Genomic DNA, 26,331 nt, shown 5'->3' on the forward strand with positions numbered 1-26,331 from the left:
GCTGGGATCCCCATTTTTGGTTCTGTTCCCTGTCTGAAACCAGCTGGAATCCTCATTCTTGGCTCTGTTCCCTGTCTGAAACCAGTTGGAATCCCCATTCTTGGCTCTGTTCCCTGTCTGAAACCAGCTGGGATCCCCATTTTTGGCTCTGTTCCCTGTCTGAAGCCAGCTGGCATCCTCATTCTTGGCTCTGTTCCCTGTCTGAAACCAGCTGGGATCCCCATTTTTGGCTCTGTTCCCTGTCTGAAGCCAGCTGGCATCCCCATTCTTGGCTCTGTTCCCTGTCTGAAGCCAGCTGGCATCCCCATTCTTGGCTCTGTTCCCTGTCTGAAATCAACTGGGATCCTCGTTTTTGGTTCTGTTCCCTGTCTGAAACCAGCTGGGATGACCTGTTTTGGTTCAGTTCCCTGTTGGAAATGAACTGGGATCACTATTTTGGGTTCAGTTCCCTGTTGGAAATCAACTGGGATCACTGTTTTGGGTTCAGTTCCCTGTTGGAAATCAACTGGGATCACCATTTTGGGTTCAGTTCCTTGTCTGAAACTTTCAGGGAGATGGGGGATAGAGGGTTTTTCCCCACGAACCCAACCTTCACCATGCCTCTTGGCTGGAATATCAGCGGAAACTAAAAAACAGGAAGTATTTTGGTTAGAAAGACATGTTCAAATGGTGCACGACTAAATACAACTATCAATACGAAAATAAATGGCCTACCTCTGTTCGCATTGATCAAAAGATCTGTTTTGTGACCAAAGCCATGTTGTATGTTAAGAACCAGGTTATAGGAATGTGGCACTTTAAGTCCAACCTACTTTTTGCATATAGTCATGATGTCAAATGACATTTTCTTGATGAATACATCAAACACTAGAGACAATAGTCTAGAGCTTGATGCATTTATCCATTGGATCATTGTGATGATAATTTTTGTTTGCTCAGAGCAACTGCAAACTTGTAGTTGAAGCAGCACCACCAAATTATTGCAGTGAAAGCCCTGGACCTGGTGATAGAATGGAGTTTTTGAAAAATTTCTGTCTGGTTTTAGACCATTACACAGCACCACAACAGGTTTAATTGTGGTTTGTAATGGCATTCAGTTGACAAATGATTCTGGTCAGTTTGCAATACTTGTACTTCTGGACCTTACCGCTGCTCTTGATACTGTTGACCACAGTATCATCATATATAGGTTAGAACATTGGTTTGGGATTACAGGTGCAGCATTACAATGGTTCCGTTTGTACCTAACCGACAGGAGTTTCTATGTTAAGGTTGGAAATAGTATATCCGCATCAGTGCCTCTTTCCTGTGGGGACCCACAGGGCTCGGTTCTTAGACCCCTTTTATTTTCACTCTTATCTGCTGCCTTTGGGATCTATCTTGAGGAAACATGGTTTTTCATTTCACTGTTATGCTGATGATCGTCAGATTTATCTACTCTTTAAACCCAACAGTTCCTGCTCCATTTGCCCTCAGTTGAAATGTCGTAATGACTTCAACTTTTTTAAGTTTTCGTGATCAGAAAACTGAAGTCATTGTGTTTAGCCCTAGCTCTTACACTGTCACTGATCCTGTAAATCTTGACTCTCTTGTGCCTTATCTTAAGCGGTCTGTTACAAATCTCGGGATGGTTTTAGACTCTGACTTTAAGTTAAATTAACAGATTAACTCTGTTCTACAAAAACTTCTTCCAGTTAATGCAGAAAACTAAGCTCAAGTCTGTGCTGACCAGATCTGACCTCTAAAAAATACTCCATGCATTTGTTACAACCCGGCTGGACTACTGTAACGCGCTTTATGGTAAATGGACTGTACTTATATAGTACCTTTCTATCTTATCGAGATACTCAAAGACACTACACTACAATCTGTGCCCTCGTTTACCCATTCATACAGCACTTTGCTAAATCTTTACAAAGCTAATTGAACAAATCATTCTAAAGAGACTAATCAGAGCTTTATCACATTCATACACCGATGGGACACGCATCGGAGGCAACAAGGGGTTCAGTGTCTTGTCCAGGGACACTTTGGCATGTGACTGCTGGTGGATTCGAACCCCCAACTCTTGCATTAGAGGACGACTGCTCTAACCACTCAGCCACAGGGTCAGTCAGGTCTCCCTTTCACGTCTCCAGCTTGTCCAAAATGCTGCAACTCGGCTATTAACAGGAACTTGTAGGTTTGAGCACATTTCACCAAGTTTGTCCTCCCTTCACTGGCTCCCTGTGCATGGACTTGACCATTCTTTACGGTAAGAACATGATTTACGTTAAAAAAAAACCCTGAAAGAATGCATTGAATGTTTGCTGAGTTTAAATATTTTTGTAGAGAAGAGTGCAACCTTTGCTTTTCACGTCATAGTTTGGTCACGCTCATATTCCAGCCTGTCTGTGTGACAGTGAAGATAAAACCATGACTTTATGTTGAGCATTAGTTTTCAGATTGTTGAGCAGTGATGTTCTCCTCACCCACTCTTCTGTCCATCTCGCTGATGTGTTCCTTCACCAGGCCGGTGTTGAGGTCAACAAGGAATTTCCTGGAAGGCTCTGTACCTTGTCTGAAGCCTCCAACACCCCGTAAACAGTCTGTAGGAAGCTGATGGATTGGCAATACTCTCTGTTCAGGGACTGCGATTGGAAGAGCTTGGAGACCTGTGAGGAGTTACTCAGATTTAGATGATTACTTATTTACCAGGTCCAAAGTGCCTTTTAGTAGACCTTCATAAGCAACTCAGTTGTGACTGTCTTCTAAACCAGGGTTTCTCAAACTTTTGGGTTCGGGGACCCCCTCATAACCCTCATGTTTATTCAGTTTGTCTCTTTAATGCAATGGAAATATTTGTGTAACTCAAAACCTGTTCTTTAATAGTGTTAATACAATTTTTATACTTTTAAACATGGGGTATTTTTCATATAATATACACTTAATTAACAAAAAATTTAATTTCAACTTCCCAAAATGACAGTTTTGAGAAAATTAACAGCATCAAAAACCACTTTAAAACTTTACCTATTCACATAATAAACATAAATGTATCGCCGCCACTTCAAATATTACAGAAAACTCTAACATAAAACTGAATGGAGTCTCAACAGCAGTAGTCATACCAAGTAGCAGGGCTTCATTTGTAAATCGATCAATGCCGGAATGCAAATAGTGGGCGGGGCCGGGGGTCCTCCCCAGAAATTTTTGAACAACTGCACTTTGATGTAATATATATATATATATATATATATATATATATATATATATAGTCACAAATCACTCCTGAAACTTTTCTCCATCCTGCCTGGACACTCTTTTTCACTTCTTTACCACATTCCCCACTTTCCTGGACAGTGGACCCCAAGTCCTTGAAGTCCTGGACCTTTTTGACCTCTGCTCCTTGTAGCCTCACTGTTCCACCTCCCCCCTCTCATTCACACACATGTCCACCTCTCCAAGTTATCTTCCACCTGTTCCCTGTTCTCACCACAAATCACAATGTCATCTGCAAACAACATAGTCCATGGGGATTCTTGCCTGACCTCATCTGTTAGTCAGTCCATCACCAAAGCAAAAAAGAAGGGGCTCAGAGGGGATCCTTGATGCACTCCAACCTCCACCTTGAAGCTATCTGTCACTCCTACAGCACATCTCACCACTGTCCTGCTGTCCTCATACATGTCCTATACCAGTCTAACATACTTTTCTGCCCCTCCAGATTTATTTATTTATTTATATATATATATATATATATATATATATATATATAAATTTTATATATTTATATATTTTGTTTTTTTGCGGACCCCCAAGCACCGGTTCTTGGACCCCTGGGGGTTTCGGGACCCCAGTTTGAGAACCACTGGTCTAAATGACACAATCATAGGAACTTAAGGGAACAAAATAGAACAATATTGGAACAGTAGCATTTTCGAAAGCGCAGTATCAAAACGGGAACATAAATCTTTTAAACAATTTAAGATAAACAAAAGAAACTGAACATATTATAAAGAAATCATGTTTGAAATGCATAATGTTCAAGAATCACTAGATCATTTTTATTTATTTTAATAAGTCTGAACTAAAATGCTTTATTTTTAAATGTTGTCTAATTTTTTTTTTTTTTTACCAAATTTTCATATTTGACTTTTTTTAATAACTTGAAATATGTACTGTATATATAATTTGGTAAAATTATTTTTCTTTATTTTAAAATTTGTTAAATGTTTTAATAAATGTTCTTTAAAGTGATTGTTTTGTATTTTTAGATAAATCTGAGATAAAATCAAACCCTTGTTTTTAGTTTTTAAATGTGCAGCTTTTTTTAAAATTAATAATTAACTGCTCTTTATCAGATTAATAGTTTATCTTTAGCGCTGTAATAAACCAGTCAGATTTTTGTACAGTTATAAAAAGTTGCCTCTTATCACGTTTACTGTTTGACCAAAGCAAGTTTGGTTGTCATGGCAACAAGCAGCAACGCTGATATGATCTGGACAAAAATTACACAATACTGTCAGGTAGAAAACTTCTTCAATTTCCAAACAAATCAAACGTTCGACTATTGGTGAAATGATTTTATAATGTCATCACTTTGACTTTATTTTGATGACTAAGTATCATCTTTAAGACAACGTAAGTAGAGAATCACATCGTCCGCAAACGTGATCATCCACTGAGAAAATACTTTATTTATAATTCTCTAAATCAAAACATGAACTAAAGAAATTGCATTTTCCTCTGAAAATGCTGTGTGAGTGCTTATTGCAGAAGAACTTGCTGAAATTCAGCTGAAATTAGCTAAAAACATGCTGAAATGTAGCTGAAATTTAAGAACAAGCCTAAATTAGCAGAAGAAAGCGAAGAACACATTTGTTGAATTAGGTTTAAATGGTCATAAATTATCACAAAATTTAGGAAATTAAATAAAAAGCTGAAATTAGCATAACAGAAATAGCTGAAAAAGGAAGTAAGATGCTTAAACTGCCAGATGGAAGCGAAAAGAGCTTAAATGGGCTCAGAAAATGTGGAGTTAGCTGAAAAAGCTAACATTAGCGTCAAGAGCTAACTAATAGCTGAAAAAGCATGATAAACTTGCCCCGAAAAAAGGCTGAAAGAAGCATTAAAAAAGCTACATTATACTGAAAGTAGCCGAAATTAACATGAAAAACTTAAATTTATCTGAAAACGGCTGAAATTAGCTAAAAAATAATGAAAAAGCTAGCTGAAAAGTTAGAACAAGCTTAAATTAGCAGAAGAAAGCAGAAAGAACGTTTACCCACTTAGACTGAAAGGATCCGAAATTATCACAAAAAACTGGAAATAATCTAAAAAAAAGGCTGAAATTAGCAACAAAAAACCAGCTGAAAAGCAGCTAAAATAACAGAAAAAAAGCTTAAATTACCAGAAGGAAGTGGACAGCACATTTTTGCTGAATTAACCGAAAAAGTTTAAATGAGTGCAAAAATGTGGAATTAGCTGAAAAAGCTAAAATTAGCATTAAAAACAGCTAAATGGTAGCTGAAATACCAGAAAAAGCTGATTCAAGGTTCTTTGTTTTTTGCATCGCATGTGGTACATGAGGTGGAACGAAAGTGTGTACACAGGGAAAGGGATACTTGCAGAAAAAAGCTAAAAGGAGCTTAACAAGCTGAAATTAGCACAATGTTAGAAGAAAGAATGTGAAAGCAGCTGAAGCAGAACAAAACATGAAAGGAGCAGTAAAATGCTGTAAACAGATCTGAAGGAGGTAAAATGAACTCAATTCATTTTATATGAGGAAAAAATGGCAGAAAAGGCTAAACATTTGAAAAAGCTAAAGTTGCACCAACACCAAAAGTCACAGCAGGATTGTCCTGAGCGAGCTGAACGTTTTGATTCACGATTTGTTGAAAAGGCACAAAAACTGTGAAACAAGAAAGACGCAGAAGTTTGATCAGAGTAGAGCGACTGCTTCGTAAACGCTCACGGGAGCGTGATGTAACCGAAGACCTCGGTTCTTACCTGACAGTGTCAGGAGCGCCAGCACCAACGTCAGCATCCTGTCAGATAAAACAACCGATTTAAGCCTGAATTCTCCGGCTGTCGTCAGCGCATCTCATCTTTTTCGCCCAACAGTGACGCCTCATCATTCATTAACCAGCTTATTGATCATCTTTAGCGCGTTTTGGCTTCTTCGGGAGTTCGGCGCTGCTTACCTGTGGCCGCAGCGACTCTGAGCAGCTCTGCAAGACAAGTTTGTCCCAATATGTCCCCAACGTGGTCATATATGATGCGATTACTCATTAATCTGCGCTTCCTTTGGCTGGAGACTTAGATATTTGATGAACTTTGCCTTCAAGTCGTGACCTGATAAAGGGTTGGACGCAGCTCTTGTGTACAGCTAATAAAGATGACCTTTGACCCATCAGGGGGAAAAAATACACCTCCTTTTTCCTACTGTACAAATCCTGTTTAGAAATATGGGAAAGGTGAACGGCACTCGGTTTAATTGAGGGGAGTTCAGTCGATAATTGTGACGTCTGTTGGAGAGTAAAATCACAACCGGAGGCCATTAAAGGTTGTTTTGGACTAATATTTACTCCCAACGAAGTCGTCTGGAGGGTTTCTTTTTTGTTTTGTCGAGACGTTTCGTCCTTCATCGATCCGAGGAGCCACAAGCAGCACGCTCCCATAGTGGACCAACCAGTTTGCTGGTGAGAAGGTGGCTTCTGGGGCCCGCCCCCTCCCTCGGTGACTCTGAGGCAGCCGTAGCCAAACTGGTTCAAAACAGCAAAGTTCATGTTCGGCAATCCAGGTAAAAAAAAATACATTTTTTTGTTTGTGGCTCCTCGGATTGATGAAGTCCTTTGGATGAAACGTCTCAACAACAACAAAAAAAAACTGTCCAGATGAACTGACTGAACATTGTTGGATTTTTTTTATCTGGATTATTGAGCATGGACTTTGAACGTACTTCATGGATGTTCAACTAAACAGCTCAGAGGGCCACAGTTTCTGTAGCAGGGCCGCACATACAATGGTACCTTTTTTCCCCCATTCAACTTTTATTTTGAGCCTCGGGGACTCATTTACGAGAGACACCTGGTTTTAACGAAGGGTGATGACAAAAGTAGACCATTTTTTTAAATAATTTTACAAATTAAAATAAAATGGCAACCAAAAAGACGGTTGAAAGGAAAAAAATTAAGCAGCTAGATTATAGGGCGGTGTAGAAAACTAAAAAACGGAACAGGTCTGCATTGGTTGTTGCCAGGAACTTAAACAGATGTTTTAAATTAAAATTTAAGTGGCTTTAATTTTTAAATTTGTTTATTGCATTGAATCATGAACGCGATAAACAAAACCCAAAACACCAAAAAAAATATTTTTTTCATCAAGTGGTGGGCCGGACTGAGTTCACCCACGGACCGGAAATGGCCCGCGAGCCGCATGTTGAACATCCCTGCTTTAGTGTTCATCTTAAGTATTACTATATATATATATTAATATACTTCTGTTAACAGATAAATCAAACATCGGTGCTTTTGATGCAACTTTGTGAAGTTGAGGATAACGTCTCGCTCCTGTGAAGTGAGCTCGTGCTTTTAACGAGCTCACTTCCGGTTTCAAACGGTTCAAAAAGTTCAAGGTTGTGAGGCTGACGTTTGTTTTCAGTGGCCTCTTGGGCAGCACGCGGCTCCAAACACGCTGACTTTAACTGAGCAACACTTTGTCGGGTCTAAAAAGAAAAATACATAAAAAAAAAACAAAAAAAACTCTTATTTAACCTCGCCAACTCTGCGTTCGATAACCGGCGCAGAGTGCGCAATGTACGTACGTACGTGACGATTCGCTGACGTCACGCAGCAAAAGTTAGCTTGCGCTCAACAGGAAATGTAAAGATTACGCTTTCAAAGTATAACCTAAATAACACCGCGTTTAACTTTAAACGACAATAAGGTTTCCTACTTGTATTTTCTTTAATAACTCTCAAATAAGGAGTTATACCGTATCGATTTTTAAAGACTTTTCCCTCCAAAAATGCTGCTATGTGAATTACTTAAACTTTTATTTTGAAGTTTTGACAGGAAGTCGTGCGGCGTTTGCGTGCTCACAGTTGCAGCGGAACGCTAATGCACAGCAGCGGCGTGTTTCTTGGTTTACTTGGTGGTTTTGCGGCCGGCCACCCTCCACGACGCAGTATTTAATCAGCTAATTGATTCGGAGTCGGACGACGAGCGGCTGCCTCGTGTTACGCAATGAAGACGGAGACGAAGTGACCTGTCGCAGCTAAAAGCAGCTAGCCGAGCGAAGAGCACTTCAGGGTGTCACTCGGTCGGACCGGTCACTTTCATCAGCGCTCTTTTTTTATTATTAGTTTTTACTCTCTTTTTTTTGTTGTTGGTTTGTGCTTAAAATGGCGTTAGTAGCAGCGGTAAGACGACTCGCCCATGTTAGTTTAAGAGAATATTCCCGGAGGAGGACGGCGGTGTCCTGCGGAGGCTGGCTGACGGGTGGAAGGGGTTTAACCTCCGGCACACAGCCGCTCAGGTATGGAAATCATTACAACCAGGAAGTAGACGGCGCTCAACCCCACTTGAATCTGTTGGTGGAATTAATACTTTAAGATGACACGAGCTCGCAGCCGACAGGACTTCGTGTTCCTCATGTCCAGTTTAATATTTTACTAACAGAACCCACATGCAAAACATAAAAGCCTGCGTTTGCATTCGTTTTACATATTTTTTACAGTAATGCAAGCTGCAGCAGAGAAGAGAAATGTTTGAATTTGGGATTTAAACAAAAAAAAAAGTTTAATAATAAAAGTGCTGATTAAGCAATATGGTTTTTCCTTTTGTGTCCTATTATTATTATTATTTTTGTCAAATTTAGTTTTCATTGTCATTGCTCTTATTGTCTCTTGAATGACTTTATAATCCTGTTCCTGTATTTTTCTTGGCTCCAAGTCTTTCACGAGATCTTGTGTCCTCAGAAAAGCCTCGGTCTGGTGCTCGAGGCCGCACTGATCCACCTCGGCTCGTGTGAAGGTCTCGACCACAGCTGAACGGCTCGTTTAATTGCGTAACGCGTGAAACCTCTAGATGTTTCAGGCCAGCCTTAAAACTCCCCGACCTTCAGCTCGAGGTCCAAACACCCGTCGGTGACCCTCCTGTCACAAACACGTCCAGGAACCCCCCTGGGAGGTTTAAAGTGTGTGTTTGTCGTACGCTCACGTGGTCCAGGAGAGACGGGGCAGGCTTTAACAGATTCTTGCTTTCAAAGCAGATTAGTTCTCGCTGGTCCTGAGACTTCACCGTGAGTCGAAGAGTTCAACGTTTCTAACGAAGGAGTTTACGGGTTTTCTAATTAACAAATGGGATCACTGGACGAGGACGGTGTGTTCTTGGTGTGGAGTGAAGACCGCCGTCTCAACGGGAAGAATTAAACATCCACTGGGTTCATGAGTAGCCAGATGTTTCTCAAAGAGGTTCCTCGTTGCTGAACGTCGCGTTGTTTTCTGGATAAATAAAGATCCAACAAAGTCCTCTGGACACTTTGTGTTGAAACGTTTCGTTCTTCATCCGAAGGACTTCGTCAGTCCGAGAAGCCACAAAAAACTCAGTCCCATAGTAGAGTAGCGTGCTCGTATAGTGGACCAACCAGTTTTATGGTGGTAAGATGGTTTCTGGTGTCCACCCTCTCCCCTGTTGACTCCTTTTTAGGCAGCCGTAGCCAAAGAGGTTTAAAGTGTCAGAGTTTATAAAACTTGGCCCACTACGTGAGTAAGCCACGTATGGGACTGAGTTTGTTGTGGCTCCTTGGACTGATGAAGTCCTTTGGATGAAAGATGAAACGTTAAAAAAAAACAACAACCCAGAAACCGTCCAGATGTCTTGACTTAGTTGGATTTATTTTCTGGATTATTGAGCATGAACGTTGACATAAGACGGAGGGCACAACTTCAGTTCAAGCAGAGAAAATGAGCTGAAGTTCAGCCTCTGCTCAGAGACGGTTCAGGTTGTTTTGAAGCAACTTTGCTCGTCGTTATTTTTGTTCACGTTTGAATAATTCCGACCTCGCTGTTTTCCATCAAAGTCAAGGAAAAGTTGTGGGGGGGGGGGGGGTATGCAAGGTCTGCAACAAACGAACAAATGATTCCTGCTCAAAATGAAAATCGTGATATTTGTTGCGAGTTAAAGTTAAAAACACAAAACTGCAGGTTGACTTATTGTATTTTTTATTGGGTACTGCACCCCCCCCCCCCTTAATGCGTCCCGAACCACAGCGTCTACCCCCACAAACGTATCAGAACGACCGACTCGGCCCCGTGACGTGTGCTATTACTTTTATTGGCATTTCGAGTTACCATGGCGACGTAATTTGCGAACAAAGACGCATTATTTCACCAACTCCAGGAACTAGTTGGTGACTGCCCACTGATTAGTCAAAGACTGAAAAGTGCATCTCTTTCAGTGTTGATGCGTCCCGAACCGCAACGTGGACCCCCACAAAAGTATCAAAACGACCGGCGCGGCTCCGAGATGTGTGCTATTACTTTTATTAGCATTTGCAGTTACCATGGCGACGTATTTTGCTAACAAGCACGCCATGTTTCCCCATAGGAAATGAATGAGAGAAGACTCCTCTCACCAACAGCTGCCGACAAGTCACATGAAGGAAACGGGAAGTCACAGCTGGATTTGTTTGAAACTCGCAGAAAGGAATCATCAGATGTTTCTCTAGAACTGATTAAAGTTTGGAGCCATTTTGATTCAAGATGGCTGCCACAGCTACCTCGGCAAACACAAAATTGACTATAACTCAGTCGTTCTTTGACGTATTGAGCTGAAATTACGTACAGTTGGAGCTGAGAGCGAATTGTTACGCGTTCCTAATGAAACTAAATCATCAGCGGCCTGGCAGCCCCCGTCCATGTTTCTCCAGGAACGTTCTAGTTTTTCCATATTTCGCTATCAATCTTTAAAAATCAGGGCATGCTGTGGTTAATATGTAACACAAACATGTAATTTCCGTTTGATAAAACGTGCATAACACAAGACGGGTATATTTAACAACCCTTACAAGATGTTGTACACTCAACCACAATGAGCTGGTTGTAGCAGCTGCTGCGTCTTTAATAAGCCACATTTAAAGCCTTTTTATAAACACTGATTTAATATAACAACTCTAGATGAAACGTATAGATTAACAGATTTGGCAAGAAACTGGTCAGTTTTGTCTCCGTCACCCTTAATGCATAATAAGCAGTTATTAATGATGTGTTTATAGAGGAATTAATAACATATCTATAAACTATTTATTAGCCATGTATAAGGGGAGTCTGACTGTAAAGTGAAACCCAAACTTTGTTTTAATTTTAACGATACAGTTGCTCAGCACGCAACCGGGATCGGCTGATTTAGAGCTGAACGGACTTTATTTTTGCCTTTGTGTGTGGCAGACATCATGAAGTCGGTCTTATGGTAACACAAATATAATTTAAAATGAAGTGAATTGAGTGTTCCTCCTTCAGTAAAAAAAAAAAAAAACTTCCATTAAATATGTTTTTATGAATTAGCTGCTTAGCTAATGTGTGTTTATAGACAAAAAATAAATATTTAGGTGCAGACGGACGGATTCAGTCGCCTCCAGAGCATTTTTCCCCCCTGTGGGTCAAGCTGCCGCCCCCTGCTGGTTATAAAGGGAAATTCACGTAAAGAACAGATTGGCTTTACTTTTCAGACCTGGAGGCTGTTTTAGTTAATGATTTCAGCGTACAGAGTACCACCCACACTGTAAATAAACTAGGCTAAGTGAAAGCTGAACACTTAAATGTTTTTAAAAAATATACATATTTCATGTCGTTGATGCTTCAGTGTTTGCATGTCACTAAGCAGTGGTACCCAACTCTTGTCCCTGAGGAACGCCATCCTGCATGTTTTAGTTGTTTCTCTGCTCCCAACACACCTGATTCAGTGATTTAATTACTTCATAAAGTTCTCACCCATTTATTAAAATCAGGTGTGTCCGAGCAGGGAAACAACTAAAGCATGCAGGATGGTGTTCCTCAGGGACCAGTGTTGGGAACCCCTGACTTAGAGGGCAGTATTTTGTATAGATGATCAGCAGTGGTGGAGGAAATTGTAAAAACATGCTGTGGGTTCTCGCCACCGCCTCAGGTCAGACAAGGTGACGGTCCACTTCATCAACCGGGACGGGGAGAAGATCACAGCGAAGGGGTCGCCCGGAGACACTCTGCTAGACCTGGTCATCAACGAAAACCTGGACTTTGATGGCTTTGGTGCGTGAACATGTTCACAAACCTGAGGAACTGAGCCGAAGCCTGCTGTGACAGATGACGTTAAAGCGTGTGTGTTGCAGGAGCGTGTGAGGGAACGCTGGCGTGCTCCACGTGCCATCTGATCTTTGATGAAGAGATGTACAAGAAACTGGGCTCGATCACAGACGAGGAGATGGACATGCTGGACTTAGCTTACGGTTTGACCGAGACGTAAGAAAACCTTATTTTTTTTGTCTTATTCAGAGCACCTGAACACAGAGTCGTTATAAAAACCAGATTAAGTCCAGCCTCTTGTCTTTTTAGAAAGTTTTGGGAAGGTTCTCATTGGGTTTTACTCAAGACTTCCACTGATTATTTTGGAGCGACCAGTTCCTACCAAACAAACCGTTTAAGATGGTGTTAATGAAAACGATGTAAAAAGATAGAACCTCAGGAAATGAATAAGACTGAACTTTACACTCCAACGGAAGAATGAGACTTTTAGGACTCAAAACGAGGCTTTGTGGTAACAAATGACAAGTTGTTTATCTAATATTGGGTGTTTAGAGATAAAACATGGGGTTACCGTAATTTTAAACGTTTTGGCGGCAGAAAGCTCCTTAACACGTCAAAAATAAAATAAAATCCATAAATTAGCTGCAGCAGTGTATTAGCCGTGGTGTTCAAAGTGTGTGTGTGTGTGTGTGTGGGGGGGGAAGTAGTGGCTTATAGTCTGGAAATGACGGTTTTTGGAAAAATGTCAAGATAAACGTAATTATCAACAATCAAATTCTTATGTAAACTTTTTTTTTAAGCTTTTGCCTTAGGCTTTACTTTCCATGGTTTAATTCTGAAGGACAAGCTAACAGCTAGCAGGGCCAAAGTAATTATCTGAAGACCCACTTATCCGGCTGGAAGGACCAAACTTAAGCTAATAATTTAAAAATTAATCTGTTAAAGGATCTGTTAGCCCCAATATCTTATTATTGTACTAAAAGTTGCTCTTTGTTTCCCATGAAACCTCCTCATTACTTAAATTGGATATGTTTATTACATTTTTCCCCTAAGGAAGTCAAAATATTTTACCGGCGCAATGCATTCTGGGGCAATGCGTCCATAGAGCAGTTTTGATTTGATTTATTTCATCTGTACTGAAACGATCCAAACCGTCAGATGAATGAAGAGCAGCAATTTCTAAAGTATTGTTCGTGTGCAACAAACAGATCTTCTCTCTAGCTGCACTTCCTGCAGTCTTGTTTTCCCATTAGTGACACCTACAGTTCAGGAGGAGAGCTGCAGCAGTGCCAGTAAAAACAGCAACAAACATGAAAAAGTGTGTAAAGAAAGGGTGAATTAAACAAAAAGGACATTTTCTTAAGAGTGTTCAACACATTTAGTTAAATCTCATTTTTGCCTGTTTAGGTCTGAGTCAGATTTGCTGAATATATGAAGTGGCCATTTTTATTAGGTAGAAAAAAAGAGTTTTAATCTCAGAATGACTTCTTTGCTTTGATTTGTATTAAATCTTAACGTTGAATCCAACTCCTAAATGTTTTCGTTGCTCTGCCGTCATCGGAGGTAGTTTGTTGTAGTTCTTTCATTTCGTAATATATTTACATTCAACTTAATCGAGTTTAATTTTTATTTTATTGATGGTAGTTTTTGTGGTTGAAAAGAAATTTATTTTGAGGGACTCGAAGTATTTTCCATTCGTCATGGCCGCAGAGTTTTGGGTTAGTTGAGTGACCTTTGGAGAACGTAGTTCCATGATAAAAACCAGAGAAATGCATTTCCTGTAAAAATGCAGTGTGAATGCTTATTGCAGAAGAACTTGCTGAAAAACAGCTGAAATTGGCAACAAAACATTCTGAAATGTGAGAACAGGCCTAACTTAGAAAGTAGAAACGACACATTTGCTGAATTAGGTTTAAATGAGCAGAAATGAGAAATTAGCTAAAACAAGCTAAAATTGGCAACAAAAAAATAGCTGAAAAGGCAAAAAGAAGCTTAAACTACCAGAAAGAAGCAGGAAAAATTTAAATGAGCATCAAGAGTTAAAAAGAATAACAAGTTGAAATGAGTATAAAAAAGTTAATTGGGCTGAAAGTTGCAAAATTACCATGAAAACGTGAATTTAGCTGAAAACAGCTGAAATTTGCTAACGGTAGCTGAAAAGTTAGAACAAGCTTAAATTAGCAGAACAAAGCAACAAGAACACGTTTGAACAATTAAGCTGAAAGAAGCAGAAATGAGCATAAAGAAGTGGATATTATCAGAAAAAAAGCTTAAATTGACAACAAAAAAACAGCAGAAAGGAGCTTAAATTACCAGAAGGAAGTGGAGTGAGAACATTTTTGCTGAATTTGGCTGAAAAAAGTTGGAACTAATGGAAAAAAATGTGGAATTAGCATAAAACAGCTAAATAGTGGGTGAAATAGAAAAAGCTTAAACTTGTATAAATAAGCTGAAATTAGCAGAAAGTTAGAAGCGCAAAATGAATTCAAAGCTGAAATGAGCTGAAAGTAGCTGAAAAACAGTTTAAATTGGCAGAAGGAAGCTGAACAAAATGTGAAAAGGGAGTAAAAGGTTGTAAAATGAGCTCAATTCATTTTCTATGAGGAACAAAGGCTAAATATTTCAAAAAGCTAAAGTTGCACCAAAAGTCATAGCAGGATTGTCCTGAAAGAGCTGAACGTTTTGATTTATGATTTGTTGAAATGCACATGAAACGGCACTTCTTTTTTTTCCCCAGATCTCGTCTGGGTTGCCAGATATGCCTGACCAAGGCTCAGGACGGCATGGTGGTCCGGGTTCCAGAGAGCGTCGCCGACATCCGGCAAACCAAAGACGGCTCGTCCTAACGGAGGAGACCGCAGCCCAGAACCACGGACGTGGAGGTGGGGAGGGATCCGTCACAGCTGCCACTGAACTGTCATTTTTTATCAAACAAAAACCTTTTTTTTCTAGAGTAAAACATGAACCGTACCAAACGGTTCAATATTTATAAGCAATAAACTGTGTAGCTAAGAAAACCCATTTCTTCAATCTGGTTTATTTTAATCACTTTGAGTACCAGCTTTCTAACTTCAAGCCTTTCTGGATTTGCGTTTACTCTTACCGCTGACTAAAATGTTGGAAAATAAAATCAGCTTAAAGTTCAAAACCTTAAGCGTAGCAGTACATTTTTATTAGACATCAAACCCACAATGTAACTATTTAATCATGTGATTGTACATAAAGAGAGAAACGAATAATAAAACCCGACCTTTCTAACAACTGTTGGCCTGCATCTTATATGTTTGAAGCGGCATGAAAAAGATGAGCACTAAAAATACCCAGACAAACCACCCTGGTTCTAAGAGAAGCCAAACTGAAGCTCACTTATTAAAGAAGGCAACAACAGGTGCTTTTAGCATTGGCAGGTTTGGTCCCACACTTTAAACCGTGAGGTTTGAACCCTCCTGCTGCCCTTGGGTCAAAACGCAGCTAGCATTTTAACCCGAAGGCAGCCGGAGGGTTCCAACTGATTTACAATCTTGTCACAGTAGGTATGCAGCTTTGAGGCGTCTGTTTTTATAAGGAAAAAGGGGGTAACTTTAGCTCAAACTGAAATTTGTTTTCTGATCTCATCTGCTTCAGGTAAAGGTTATGAATGGCATCACCTGTTGTAGAAGATGTGGTTTAATTCTGAGCGACGAGCTAGCAGGGCCAAAGTAATTATCTGAAGACCCACGTATCCGGCTGGAAGGACCAAACTTAAGATAACAAATTTAAAAATTAATCTGTTGGCCCGAATATCTTACTGTACTAAAAGTTGCTCTTTGTTTCCCGTGAAAACTCATTACTTAAACTGGATATGTTTATTACATTTTTCCCCTAAGGGAGTCTAAACATTTTACCAGTGCAATGCATTCTGGGGCAGTGACATGCATAGATTGCAGACTAAAACATAAGGAGTCGAAGCATAAGTTATAATCTATGACAATAAAGTTATATTTTCTATTAGTTCCCGTTATGCAAAATGTTCCAATATGATTTGACTTTAAGGTTTTAGGTTAAAGCTGTGCTGCCATGCGTGTGCACTCCCAGTGATTGACGTGTGGCTGTGCGCTCGCTCTGTAGTCCAGATGGAACGAAGTTTCACTTCACATTCGCTGCAGATGATGGACAGATGTGGAAAATGTCTTTAATTTGTGACTAAACGTGCAACACGCTGTTCTAAAAGACATGAATGTTTTGACGGAGCGCGGAGCTCTTTGCAGCATAGTCTCTTTCATCAGTCTCCATTGTTCAGTTTCTGGCTGAGTCACTTCTCTTTTCTCTGGTTCAAAAGGGCTGACCAGACCAGTGTCATTTACCCAGAATGCACTGCATATTTTAAGGTCTACTGTTCCGAATAGGCAAAGATCCCTTTTAAAACGCATTTCAGCTTGATATGTTTGTGGCCTTCTATTTTTTATTTTTTCCAAATAACCACGTAACTGTAGGTAAATGGCAGTAATGGAAAGGTTTACAAGACAACGGTCAACGTTTTAAAAACGGCAGCAGTCCACTTTGTGCCTGGCTGCAACACCATCTACAACAGGTAAGATATTTGTTCACAACACAGAACCCCGTTTCAAAATTAAACATTGTCAAAATATTTGTTTTGGGACAAACGGAGCTTAAAAGAAAGGCTGCACAATAATAGAAAAACAGGTGTTTGTTCTTGTGACGACAGTTTAAGGTAAATGAACATCCAAGAGTTCCAGAGTCTAATCAGAACCGGTTGGTCCGATCGTCCAAATGACGACTATGGCACCTAGAGTATGGCTCGCTGCGGTCCTTAGCAATATTTTTTACTTGTGCAGCTCGACTAAAGTTTCATAAAACCGTGATGGTCTTAGTTTAACAGAAGCGCGGTTAGCGGGCGCTACATTCAGACGTAGGACTCCTCTGCGAACAGAAGCTGCTCTAAATCCGGCTCCGCCTTCGGGTCGCTGCATCTCCTCAGCCACTCCCTGCGACTCTCCGCCACGGCGAGCGCCACCTGCTGGCTGCTCTGAGGACTGCTGCGGGGGTGAGGGGAGAAGTAGTCCCTCACCACTTTGGAGGTGCACGGGGAGAGGCAGAAACGAGCGTCGGACGTCCCCCCCTGTGGGTCCAACTCGGATGGTTTTAGTCCCGGGTCGCTGGGCAGCCTCGCCCTGGTGAAGGCGGGGGCTCGATCCACGACCTGCCGCCCCGGTTCGGACCCCCGGCGCTGATGGAGCCGCTCACCGCCCTCCTCTGTGGACTGAGCCTTGCTCCGTCTGAACCGGGACAGAGGCGGCCCGCTGTGCCGGTGGAATAAAGACGGAGACGGCTGCTTCTGTTCGGCCACATTACTCGGCGCTGGACGCCTCTTGAAGTCAAGAGAGGACTCCGGTTCAGGGTGTCGGCAGGTCCCTCCTTCGCCTGCGTCCTTCGAGCCCCTGCGGGGGTGTCTGGGTTTGGGCTTGGCTGCTCCTTTCTCGAGTCTCCCCATCAACGTCCCTCCCTGTTTGGAGAAACTTTTTTTTTATAGCTTGAAAAATTTGCAGTTCCTGCAAAAACGCAGCAAGAATGCTCGTTGCAAAATTATTTAGCCGAAAGCTACTAAAACAGCTAAAGCTTAAACACTGGCTGTCGGGCAGAAGTAGCAAAATGCTGGGGAAAAAAAAAACTAGCTTGGAGCCACAAGTAGTGAAATCCTGACAAACACCAGGAAAATGTTAGTGAAGTAGCAAAATGCAGAAAGCACTAGCTAAAAGCTAGAAAAATGCAGAAAGCACTTGCTAAAAGCTAGAAATAGCTAAATGTTAGCAAACTGCAGAAAGCAATAGCTAAAAGCTAGAAGTAGCAAAATGCAGAAAGCACTAGCTAAAACCTAGAAATAGCTAAATGTTAGGAAACTGCAGAAAGCACTTGCTAAAAGCTAGAAGTAGCAAAATGCAGAAAGCACTAGCTAAATGTTAGCAAACCGCAGAAAGCACTTGCTAAAAGCTAGAAGTAGCAAAGTGCAGAAAGCACTAGCTAAAAGCTAGAAAAATGCAGAAAGCACTTGCTAAAAGCTAGAAATAGCTAAATGTTGGCAAAGTGCAGAAAACAATAGCTAAAAGCTAGAAGTAACAAAATGTAAGCAAAATAGAAAACACTAGCAAAAAGCTAAAAGGAGCAAATTTTTTAGCAAAATGCAGAAAACACTAGCTAAAAGCTACAAGTGGCAAAACGTTAGCAAATTGCAGAAAGTACTAGCTAAAAGCTAGAAATAGCTAAATGTTAGCAAAATGCAGAAAGCACTAGCTAAAAGCTAGAAGAAGCGAAACGTTAGCAGAAAGAAAATGCTAAGAACAAAAAGTATTTAAAACTAGTATAATGCTAAAAGCAAAAAGTAGCAAAACATTAGCAATAGCATGGCCGAACTAGCTAAATCAGGGCAGAATTAGCATTAGAAGAAGTATTAGTATAAATCTGAATAAGAGCACGTTTTAAAAGTTGAACGGGCTCCGTTCGTTTTCAATTAGACCAAAAATGGACAAAATGCTAAATGTTAAAAATAAGAATCCAAATGAATGGAGTTCTTCACATCTTTCAAACTCTGTGCTGATTAAAACTTTTTATCTGCTCCTTTTTCTTTGAACTTCAGATTTTTAATTTTTCTGCTGCTTTTAGCAAATTCCTTTTTAGCTTATTTCTGCTAAATTATACTTTTTCCAGCTATTTATTTTTACTTTAAATTTTATCTTTTCTGAAATTTCTGTTGCTACTTTCGGCCTTTTGTGATTCTTTCTTTTGAATAATTTCAACTTTTTATGCTCCTTTCGCCTCTCTGTTGCCAATTCATTTATTTATTTTTAGCTTTTTCGGCTACTTTCTTGCTGATTTCAGTTGTTTTGTAATCTATTCAGCCTTTCTACTTTTTTGCTTTCAGCTGATATCAGCTGTTCAAAATAAACTTAAATTAGCGATGAAACATTTTCAGCAAAAATCGTTTAGCTAAAGTTGGACTTTAAAACCCACACAGGAGGCAACAGTCCCAAATTTGCTATTTTCTTTTCTAACGTGGACTTCAGGAGATTAAATCACCCCGTGACCAGTTTCCATTTTACAATCCTTTCAAAATAAAATACATTGCCAATAACAGCAGAGTTGCTGTTTTTTCATCTTAATGTTTCCTCAGATAGAAAACTTTACTAAGTGGCTTTTCTATGTATGTGAACGCTCCTATAAAGTGCCCTGAGACAACTTTGTTGTGATTCGGCGCTACATAAATCGATGAATTGAAGTGAAATGCTTGCAGCCCAGTGCGTCTGATAATCTGCTGCTCCACACTTTAACTTGAATTATCGTAAGAAACGTTGGGCCTAACTGACCGATAGCTTAATTTAAATGAAACACAGAAGAGTTGATTCCGCTCACCCCCGTCTTGTCATCGTCTTCAATGTTCAGACCTTCCTGCTGGGTCAGTGAGAGCCTTCGGTCTTTCTTCAGCCACGAGTTTGGGTGCAGGCCCATGCAGCCTTTTAGCGCCCCCCAGTGGTGAGGATCTTTGACTGCGGAGTCTTTAGGATGGCTTGGGTGTTCGCTGGGGGTCCGAGCAGAGCATGAGGCGAAGGGGGACGGAGGGGAGATGGCGACGGAGAGTGGATCGGTCTTTGTGGTCCCAGTTTGCTCTGTGCCAAGACAGTCCAGGGTGGAGTGGGTGGGGGAGGTAGAGGACAGGCTGGAGGAGCTGGCACCCAAAGCTGCTGGTTTATTTCCCCTCCTGGTGTGGGTCTGAGTGAGTGCGTGGCGCTCTTCGTCCTCAGCGGCGAGTCTGTCGTCGCTGCCTGAGATGTACGGACAGAACCGGGCGGCGTACGCTATCGCCGGCTCGGAGCATCGCCGCTGCGAGTGTCCACCTTCCAGGGACAGCGAGTCGAAGGTGGAGGAGGCGTCCTCAGCCGCCGCCTTCGGTCTCCTGCGTCTCTCCGCCAGGTGAACCCTGACACCGTGCAGGCCTTCGGTTTCGGTTCGGGGCGCCTCCGTATCGGCGTCCTGGTCGTAGTCGCTGAAGGTGAGGATGGAGTCCAGGCTGCTCTGCAGAGCTTTGAGGCGGAGGGGTCTCCTGCTGCAGAACTCCGGAGACCCACCGCTGATGTTGTCCAGCTCGTTCTCCAAGCTGTCGTAGGACGAGTCGGTCAGAGGGTACGCCCAGGACTCTAGGACGTGAACAAGTCAGATCAACGCCAATCACACGCCGGCTTCTTGTTTCAGGACCCATTTCTTTGAGCTACGGCTCATTTACCTTTAAAAACAACTAAACACTTTGGGATATTCTGGTTTTAGACCTCGCCCCATCCTATTTACCACCTGTGGCCAAAAGGCAAAGCAGTAATGTCTGTTTTTAAAATACTTCATGAACCTTTGTAGATAATCCAATACAAAATGGCTACATCCAAGTCAGATTTACAGATATGGAGATAAAATATGACGTGGTAAAAGCTGATCCTTGACGCATAATCTCAACAAAAAGGCTACAACTCAGGTGGAAGGCGTTCATTCCTTTAGCATTTGAGTGCAGATAGTCTGAATTTAGGCGTGTTGCGTTGCTGCTGTACCTGTTCCCGTCTCGTCCCCGCTTAGCCTGCGTGGCGGCCCCCCGAACAGGGAGGAAGGCTCCTCTCCGAGGATCCGCGGACAACGCTCGATCATAAACTTCACCAACTCGCAAACCTGCCGTGCACCAGAGGAACGTGGAGATTTTATCCAACAGGATCACCTCTAGTTTGTCACTTCCTGTTTTCATCTAGTTATTTTTAAGTATTCAAGGTGCTTAACACTTTTATAACTACAGTGGTCCCTCGCTACTTCGCGGTTCGACTTTCGTGGACTCGCTTTTTCGCCGTTTTTCAACGCAACATTGTACACGACACACGATCGTCAACTTTAATATTACTCACGTGATCGGGACGGTACGGGATAAAAGGTTAATGAAACAAAAATGCTTTGGACAGGCGCTGCCATTTTGTAGTTTTTTTCAATAAGCCTACGCTGTAACGCCAGTCAAAAGTACTAGACTACCCACAAGCCAACAGTGCTTCCGGACGCTACTTTCTGCCAAAATGGAGGGAAAGTTTTGCAACGCAAAGTAATGAGGTAATGATCTATCTATGAAGCTCGCAGAACTGGCAGACGAGTTTCAAATAATCCTAATCGCAAGAGTGTGGGAAGGGTTTATAAAGGTCTCTCTTGTCAAGGAGTCCCCGAGGCTAAACGGGATTAACCTGTATAAATAAAGGTTGAATGAATAAAGCCTTAAAATATATATAAATACTAAAATAAATGCAACGTTCCTACTTTCACCTATCGCGGTGGTGGGTGGAACGTAACCCCTGCGATAATCGAGGGACTACTGTATAAGTGCTATATCACTATGTTCCCATACAATGACGAAACTGGTTCTCTGCTGTAACTCATCGCACCTGGGATACACTCAGGTGGCGCAGTGGGCAGCTACTGAGTGCCCGGGGAGTGATTAGGGACTGGGTGTCTTGCTCAGAGGCACCATGACATGTGGGAACGGCTGGGAGTCTAGCCGCGACTTTCTGGTCCCAGTTCGGCTGCCCTACCTCTACCCCATCTCGGCCCCCTTTTACTTTCAGGAACGTTCCTCTGAGGTTTGCTCTGATCTCGACCCCAATTTGTAAAAGTCAAACATTCTAAAAATAAAACTTTGAGCCTCTTAACCAAGTCAACATTCCTAAGATAGAAGCTTAACGTTTAGAAAAGTTGCAGTAAATTACAATTCAGTTTAACATCCGTGGTAACGCTTGATTAGTGTGACCCAATTCATTGAGGGTGCCAACAAATACGTATTGAAGCAATCTTGTTAAGATACATAAGAATTTGTATATGCCAGATGAAGGCAGGACGTATTACGGAATGAACCTCTGATCTGCTCACGATAACTTATGAAATTAACGCACAGTATGCATTATAACTAGACAGTCTCATACACATTTCATCACCCCAACTTTGAGGTCAAAGTTAAAAAAACAAGGTCAAATACAAGGTCTTTGGGCTTTTGCTGTATACGGACGTATAATGTGCCGTATTCTTATTCAATATTGATTGAATTGTTTAAAACTCTCCATCTCACTGTCCACAAACAATGACTCTGGTAAAATAAGAGAGACAACTTTGTTGGACTTTAAATGTCTGAACTAGTATTTTGACGTTTGTAGCTTAAGTTTCACGATTTTTTAAAACTTATCAGAAGGTATTAATTATTGACACTACCGTCAACTTTTATAATAAAGTGCAGTGTTTCCCCTACATTACTTGCCTTGGCAGGGTGCTCATCTCCCGTGATTTTTTTTTTTGTCTGGGGGGTGGAGACAGTGTGACCGACCGAGACATGTCAGAGTTGCGCGATATTTGTACCGACAGTTATCGAGCAGGGGGGAGACGGCCAAGCGTGAGCTAGCGCGTCTGTATTGCGTGCCGCTAGCTTAGTGCTGGCAGTTGTCGACAAGGTGGGCGGGGTTCAGTTCGGTAGGCAGGGCGCTCATCTCTCCCGTGATTTTATCGACGGTGGGGTAAGGGGGTGGAGACGGTACTGACCGACCGAGACACGTCTGAGTTGCGCGCTGTTTGTACGACACTTACTGAATGGGGGGAGACAGATAAGCGTGAGCTAGCGTCTGTATTGCAAGCCGTTAGCTTAGTGCTGACAGTTGTCGAGAAGGTGGTGGTGGTGGGGGTCAGTTCGGTAGGCAGGGTGCTCAGTTTTGTTGACAGGGCGGGGTGCCCTGCCAACCAAACTGACCCCCCCCCCACCACCACCACCTTGATGATGACTGCTAGCGCGTCTGTATTGCGTTCCGCTAGCTTAGCGCTACGTCAGTGCTGACAGTTGTCAACAAAGTGGGCGGGGTTCAGTTCAGTAAGCAGGGCGGGGCGCCCTGCTTGTATAACGGTAGGGGAAACACTGAAGCATGTCTTAACGCTTGCAAACACCGGCCGTTTTTAATTTTATTTACCTTTTTAGTTCCCTCCCCCTCCACCTCAGGGCTGCCCAGCAGTCCAGGAGGCCAAAGTAAACTCGGAGCGATGCACACGGACAGATTAAAACTCGTCATCTGGTTCTCGTGAGCGTTGCTCTGGATGCCATACAGCAGCGCCAAAAGGTACCGGAGCAGCAGGGCGTTCTCCTTGGACAGTCGACTGATCATCCTGGGGTGCAACGGGAAATAAAACTAGCAAATCGTGTACAAATCCAAAACAGTTGGCATGTTGAATGAAATGTAATTAAAGTACTTTATTAATAGTAAAACGTTTAGAAAAAAAAAGCTAATTTAGCAACATGGCTAACAGTACTTCCCTGCTTTCAACATTAACCACTTGACATTTCAAGATGGCTGCCAATGTACGATTTAAATGCATTATTTTTCATTAAAGCAATTATTTAGATTGCTAAAAAACACATTTACGTCTTGAAAAAAGGGCGGCCATTTTGATTTTTTCGTTCCCTAAAAAAAATTAGCAAGTTGGCTAAATGTTTAAGATGTAAATTGTTTTAATATACGTTATTTTTCTACCATAAAACACATTACATGTTTATACCTCATAGAAATCAAGATGTCAAAACGACTTTTGAAAATGAAAAACTTTTGCTGGCCGTCTTTTAAAAACGGTGGCCATTTTGAATTTGCAGTTCCATACAATCATGTTCGTCACTTGGCATGCGTGTTATATTTTCCTACCGTAAAACAGCTAATTACACATTAAAACATAAATTTCAAGCTATCGAAATGCCATTTAAAAATATAGCTCTTTTCTCGGCCATCTTTAAAGAGGTCGGCCATTTTGAAATTGCCTCCACATTTGAAAGATTTAATTTATCGGCTGCTGAACTAAAAACAGGTCTGGTTCTGGACATCATTGCTTGGACTCGGGAACACTTCCACAAATCATTGTCGGTAAGCACAAGTCACTGTGCCGTTCACAAATGTTGCCTAAAGCTCTATCGTGCAAAGAAAGAGTCGTATGTGTGCACCATTCATAAATGCTGCAAAGTGGAAAACGTCTGTGGTCGGATCCAAATTTGAAATACATTCGGACGCCACATTCTCTACTTGAGAGGGACCGTCTAGGCTGTTATCAGCGCACAGTCCAAAAGCCAGCCTCTCTGATGGTATGGGGGTGCATTATTGTCCACAACATGGGCAGCTTACACATCAAACTTTTTCTTTACATTTTACACAACTCTTTCAGAATGGACGTTGTTTTTGAGTCTCTGGAAAAAGGTGGGTACCTCTTTACTTCTTGCACACGCTCTTCCTCCTCCTCCTCTTCCTCCAACACGTCCGTCCATTCTTCAAACAACTCGCATCCCAACAGGCTGCCGGGGACGCTGCGCAAGAAGTCCTGCCGGTAAGAACACAACAAAATTTGGTAAAGAGCCACGCTGAATAAAAACCTGCACGACGACAAGACGTGACACAGTTTAGGGACTCGTGGAGAAGCTGTAATCCCTCCAGATGATAATGGATGATAATCCAGATTAGATTAATGAGCCTGCATGAACAGCTTGTCCTGCTAATTCAGCTGCAGAGCGTGTCAGCTGATTAATGTTCTTACAGATGTGGGTCGTTGAGGTGAGCCGTTTCGAGTGCGAGATGCTGAAAAGTGAACGACCAGCTACAAACATAAGATCTGTACCTTGAAGACGCCGGCGACGGTGAAGATGTGGTCTCGTGAGAGCGGAGGCCGGGACTCCCCGGCGTCCAGCGAGTCTCGCAGGTCCCTGACGGCTCGAGCTCCCGCCGGCCGACGGAAGATGCCCTTCGTCCAGGAGCCCTCGTGGTACAGAAACATCAGCATGTCCTGCCGTTAAAGTGAAGAACGCTGATTTGTCCCCCACGTTTCGGAAACGGTTTGAATCAGACGTTTAAGAAATTGCACCACTTTAGGAAAAAAAATGAACACTTTGAATTTTACGGCAGCAACATACGTTAAAGAAGTTGCTCCGGGTCCATGTTTCTCTCAGTTTAACAATTTACAAACGCCCGTGTCAGTTACTAATGTACCCCCATACCATCAGAGAGGCAGGTGTTTAAAGTGTGTAAGACTGGATCTCTTTAGTACGGAGGGACGTTGAGTTTGCAGTTTCAAAGATTTGCTTCACTTGACCACAGAACAGTCTTCTGCTTTACCCGAGTCCATTTTAGGAATAACGACTTCTTCGCCCGATAGAGCTTTAAGCAGCATTTATGGATGGTGGTAGAAGAGTTCCTGAGTCCATGCAGTGATGTCCAGAACAGAGCCAGACCCATTTTTAATGCGGTGACCCCTGAGGGTCTGAAAATCACGACCGTCTACGATTGGCTTTCAGCCTCGCCCTTTGAGCTCAGATTCAAGTTCAAGAATCTTGATTATCCCCAGGGGCAATTACCGTATTTTTCGCTGTACAAGTCACAGTTTTTTGGATAATTTGCATGCCCTGCGACTTATACGCCAAATCGACGTATTTATGGATTCATCCCATATTTATAAACCAATTCTTGGACGAGATATGACCGTTTTCATTCATTCTGACTGAAAATATTGAACACTACCGTTTTCAACCACTAGATGTTACTAGATGCCGTTATGTCAAGTAATGGGTAAAACTGGCTATTAATGACCCAATCGGCTTGCCATAACATGCCACCGTCGTCTGCCTGGAGCAACCAAATCAGCTTAATTTCGCTGCATCGGCGAAATGAAGCTGATTTGACGGTCTAAGTGCATTTATTAAGTAAAAGTTCAACTGAGACACACCTTTGCAATAAAGTTGAGAAAACAAATTATTGTTTTAAGTGTTAATCTTGTTAAAGTCTTGTTAAAATCCTCCTGTGCACGCTCCCGTGGCCACCATTTGGCAGACAATCAATTTTTGGCACAACACTGGCCCACATTTGCAGGTTCGGCCCACATTTTCGAGTTTGGCCCACATTTGCAGGTTCGGCCCACATTTTCGAGTTCAGCCCACATTTCCAGGTTCGGCCCATATTTCTGAGTTTGGCCCACATTTCCAGGTTCGGCCCACATTTCCG

General features: G+C 41.9%; 2 protein-coding genes across 2 annotated transcripts in view; one reads left to right on the forward strand and one right to left on the reverse strand.

Moving 5' to 3' along the window:
- Positions 1–8,061: 8,061 nt before the first annotated feature.
- On the forward strand, positions 8,062–15,526 carry LOC119428816 (adrenodoxin). Its single transcript, XM_037696504.1, has 4 exons — positions 8,062–8,520; positions 12,150–12,271; positions 12,352–12,481; positions 15,003–15,526. Exons 1-4 carry the CDS (start codon positions 8,387–8,389, stop codon positions 15,109–15,111), a joined length of 495 nt encoding a protein of 164 aa, XP_037552432.1. The 5' UTR covers positions 8,062–8,386; the 3' UTR covers positions 15,112–15,526.
- A 1,580-nt stretch (positions 15,527–17,106) lies between these two features.
- LOC119429018 (rho GTPase-activating protein 20) overlaps positions 17,107–26,331 on the reverse strand; it is a 31,452-nt gene continuing 22,227 nt past the window's right edge. Inside the window, exons 11-16 of the mRNA XM_037696735.1 lie at positions 24,956–25,120; positions 24,549–24,661; positions 23,275–23,467; positions 20,851–20,965; positions 19,670–20,451; positions 17,107–17,768 (exon numbers count right to left, since the gene is read on the reverse strand). Of these exons, the coding sequence (XP_037552663.1) occupies positions 17,169–17,768; positions 19,670–20,451; positions 20,851–20,965; positions 23,275–23,467; positions 24,549–24,661; positions 24,956–25,120 (1,968 nt within the window). The 3' untranslated portion in view covers positions 17,107–17,168. The remainder of the gene's footprint in view (positions 17,769–19,669; positions 20,452–20,850; positions 20,966–23,274; positions 23,468–24,548; positions 24,662–24,955; positions 25,121–26,331) is intronic.

This window comes from Nematolebias whitei, chromosome 23 (assembly GCF_014905685.2).
Source record: "Nematolebias whitei isolate Nwh7 chromosome 23, NemWhi1, whole genome shotgun sequence".
Taxonomy (NCBI): Eukaryota; Metazoa; Chordata; class Actinopteri; order Cyprinodontiformes; family Rivulidae; genus Nematolebias; species Nematolebias whitei.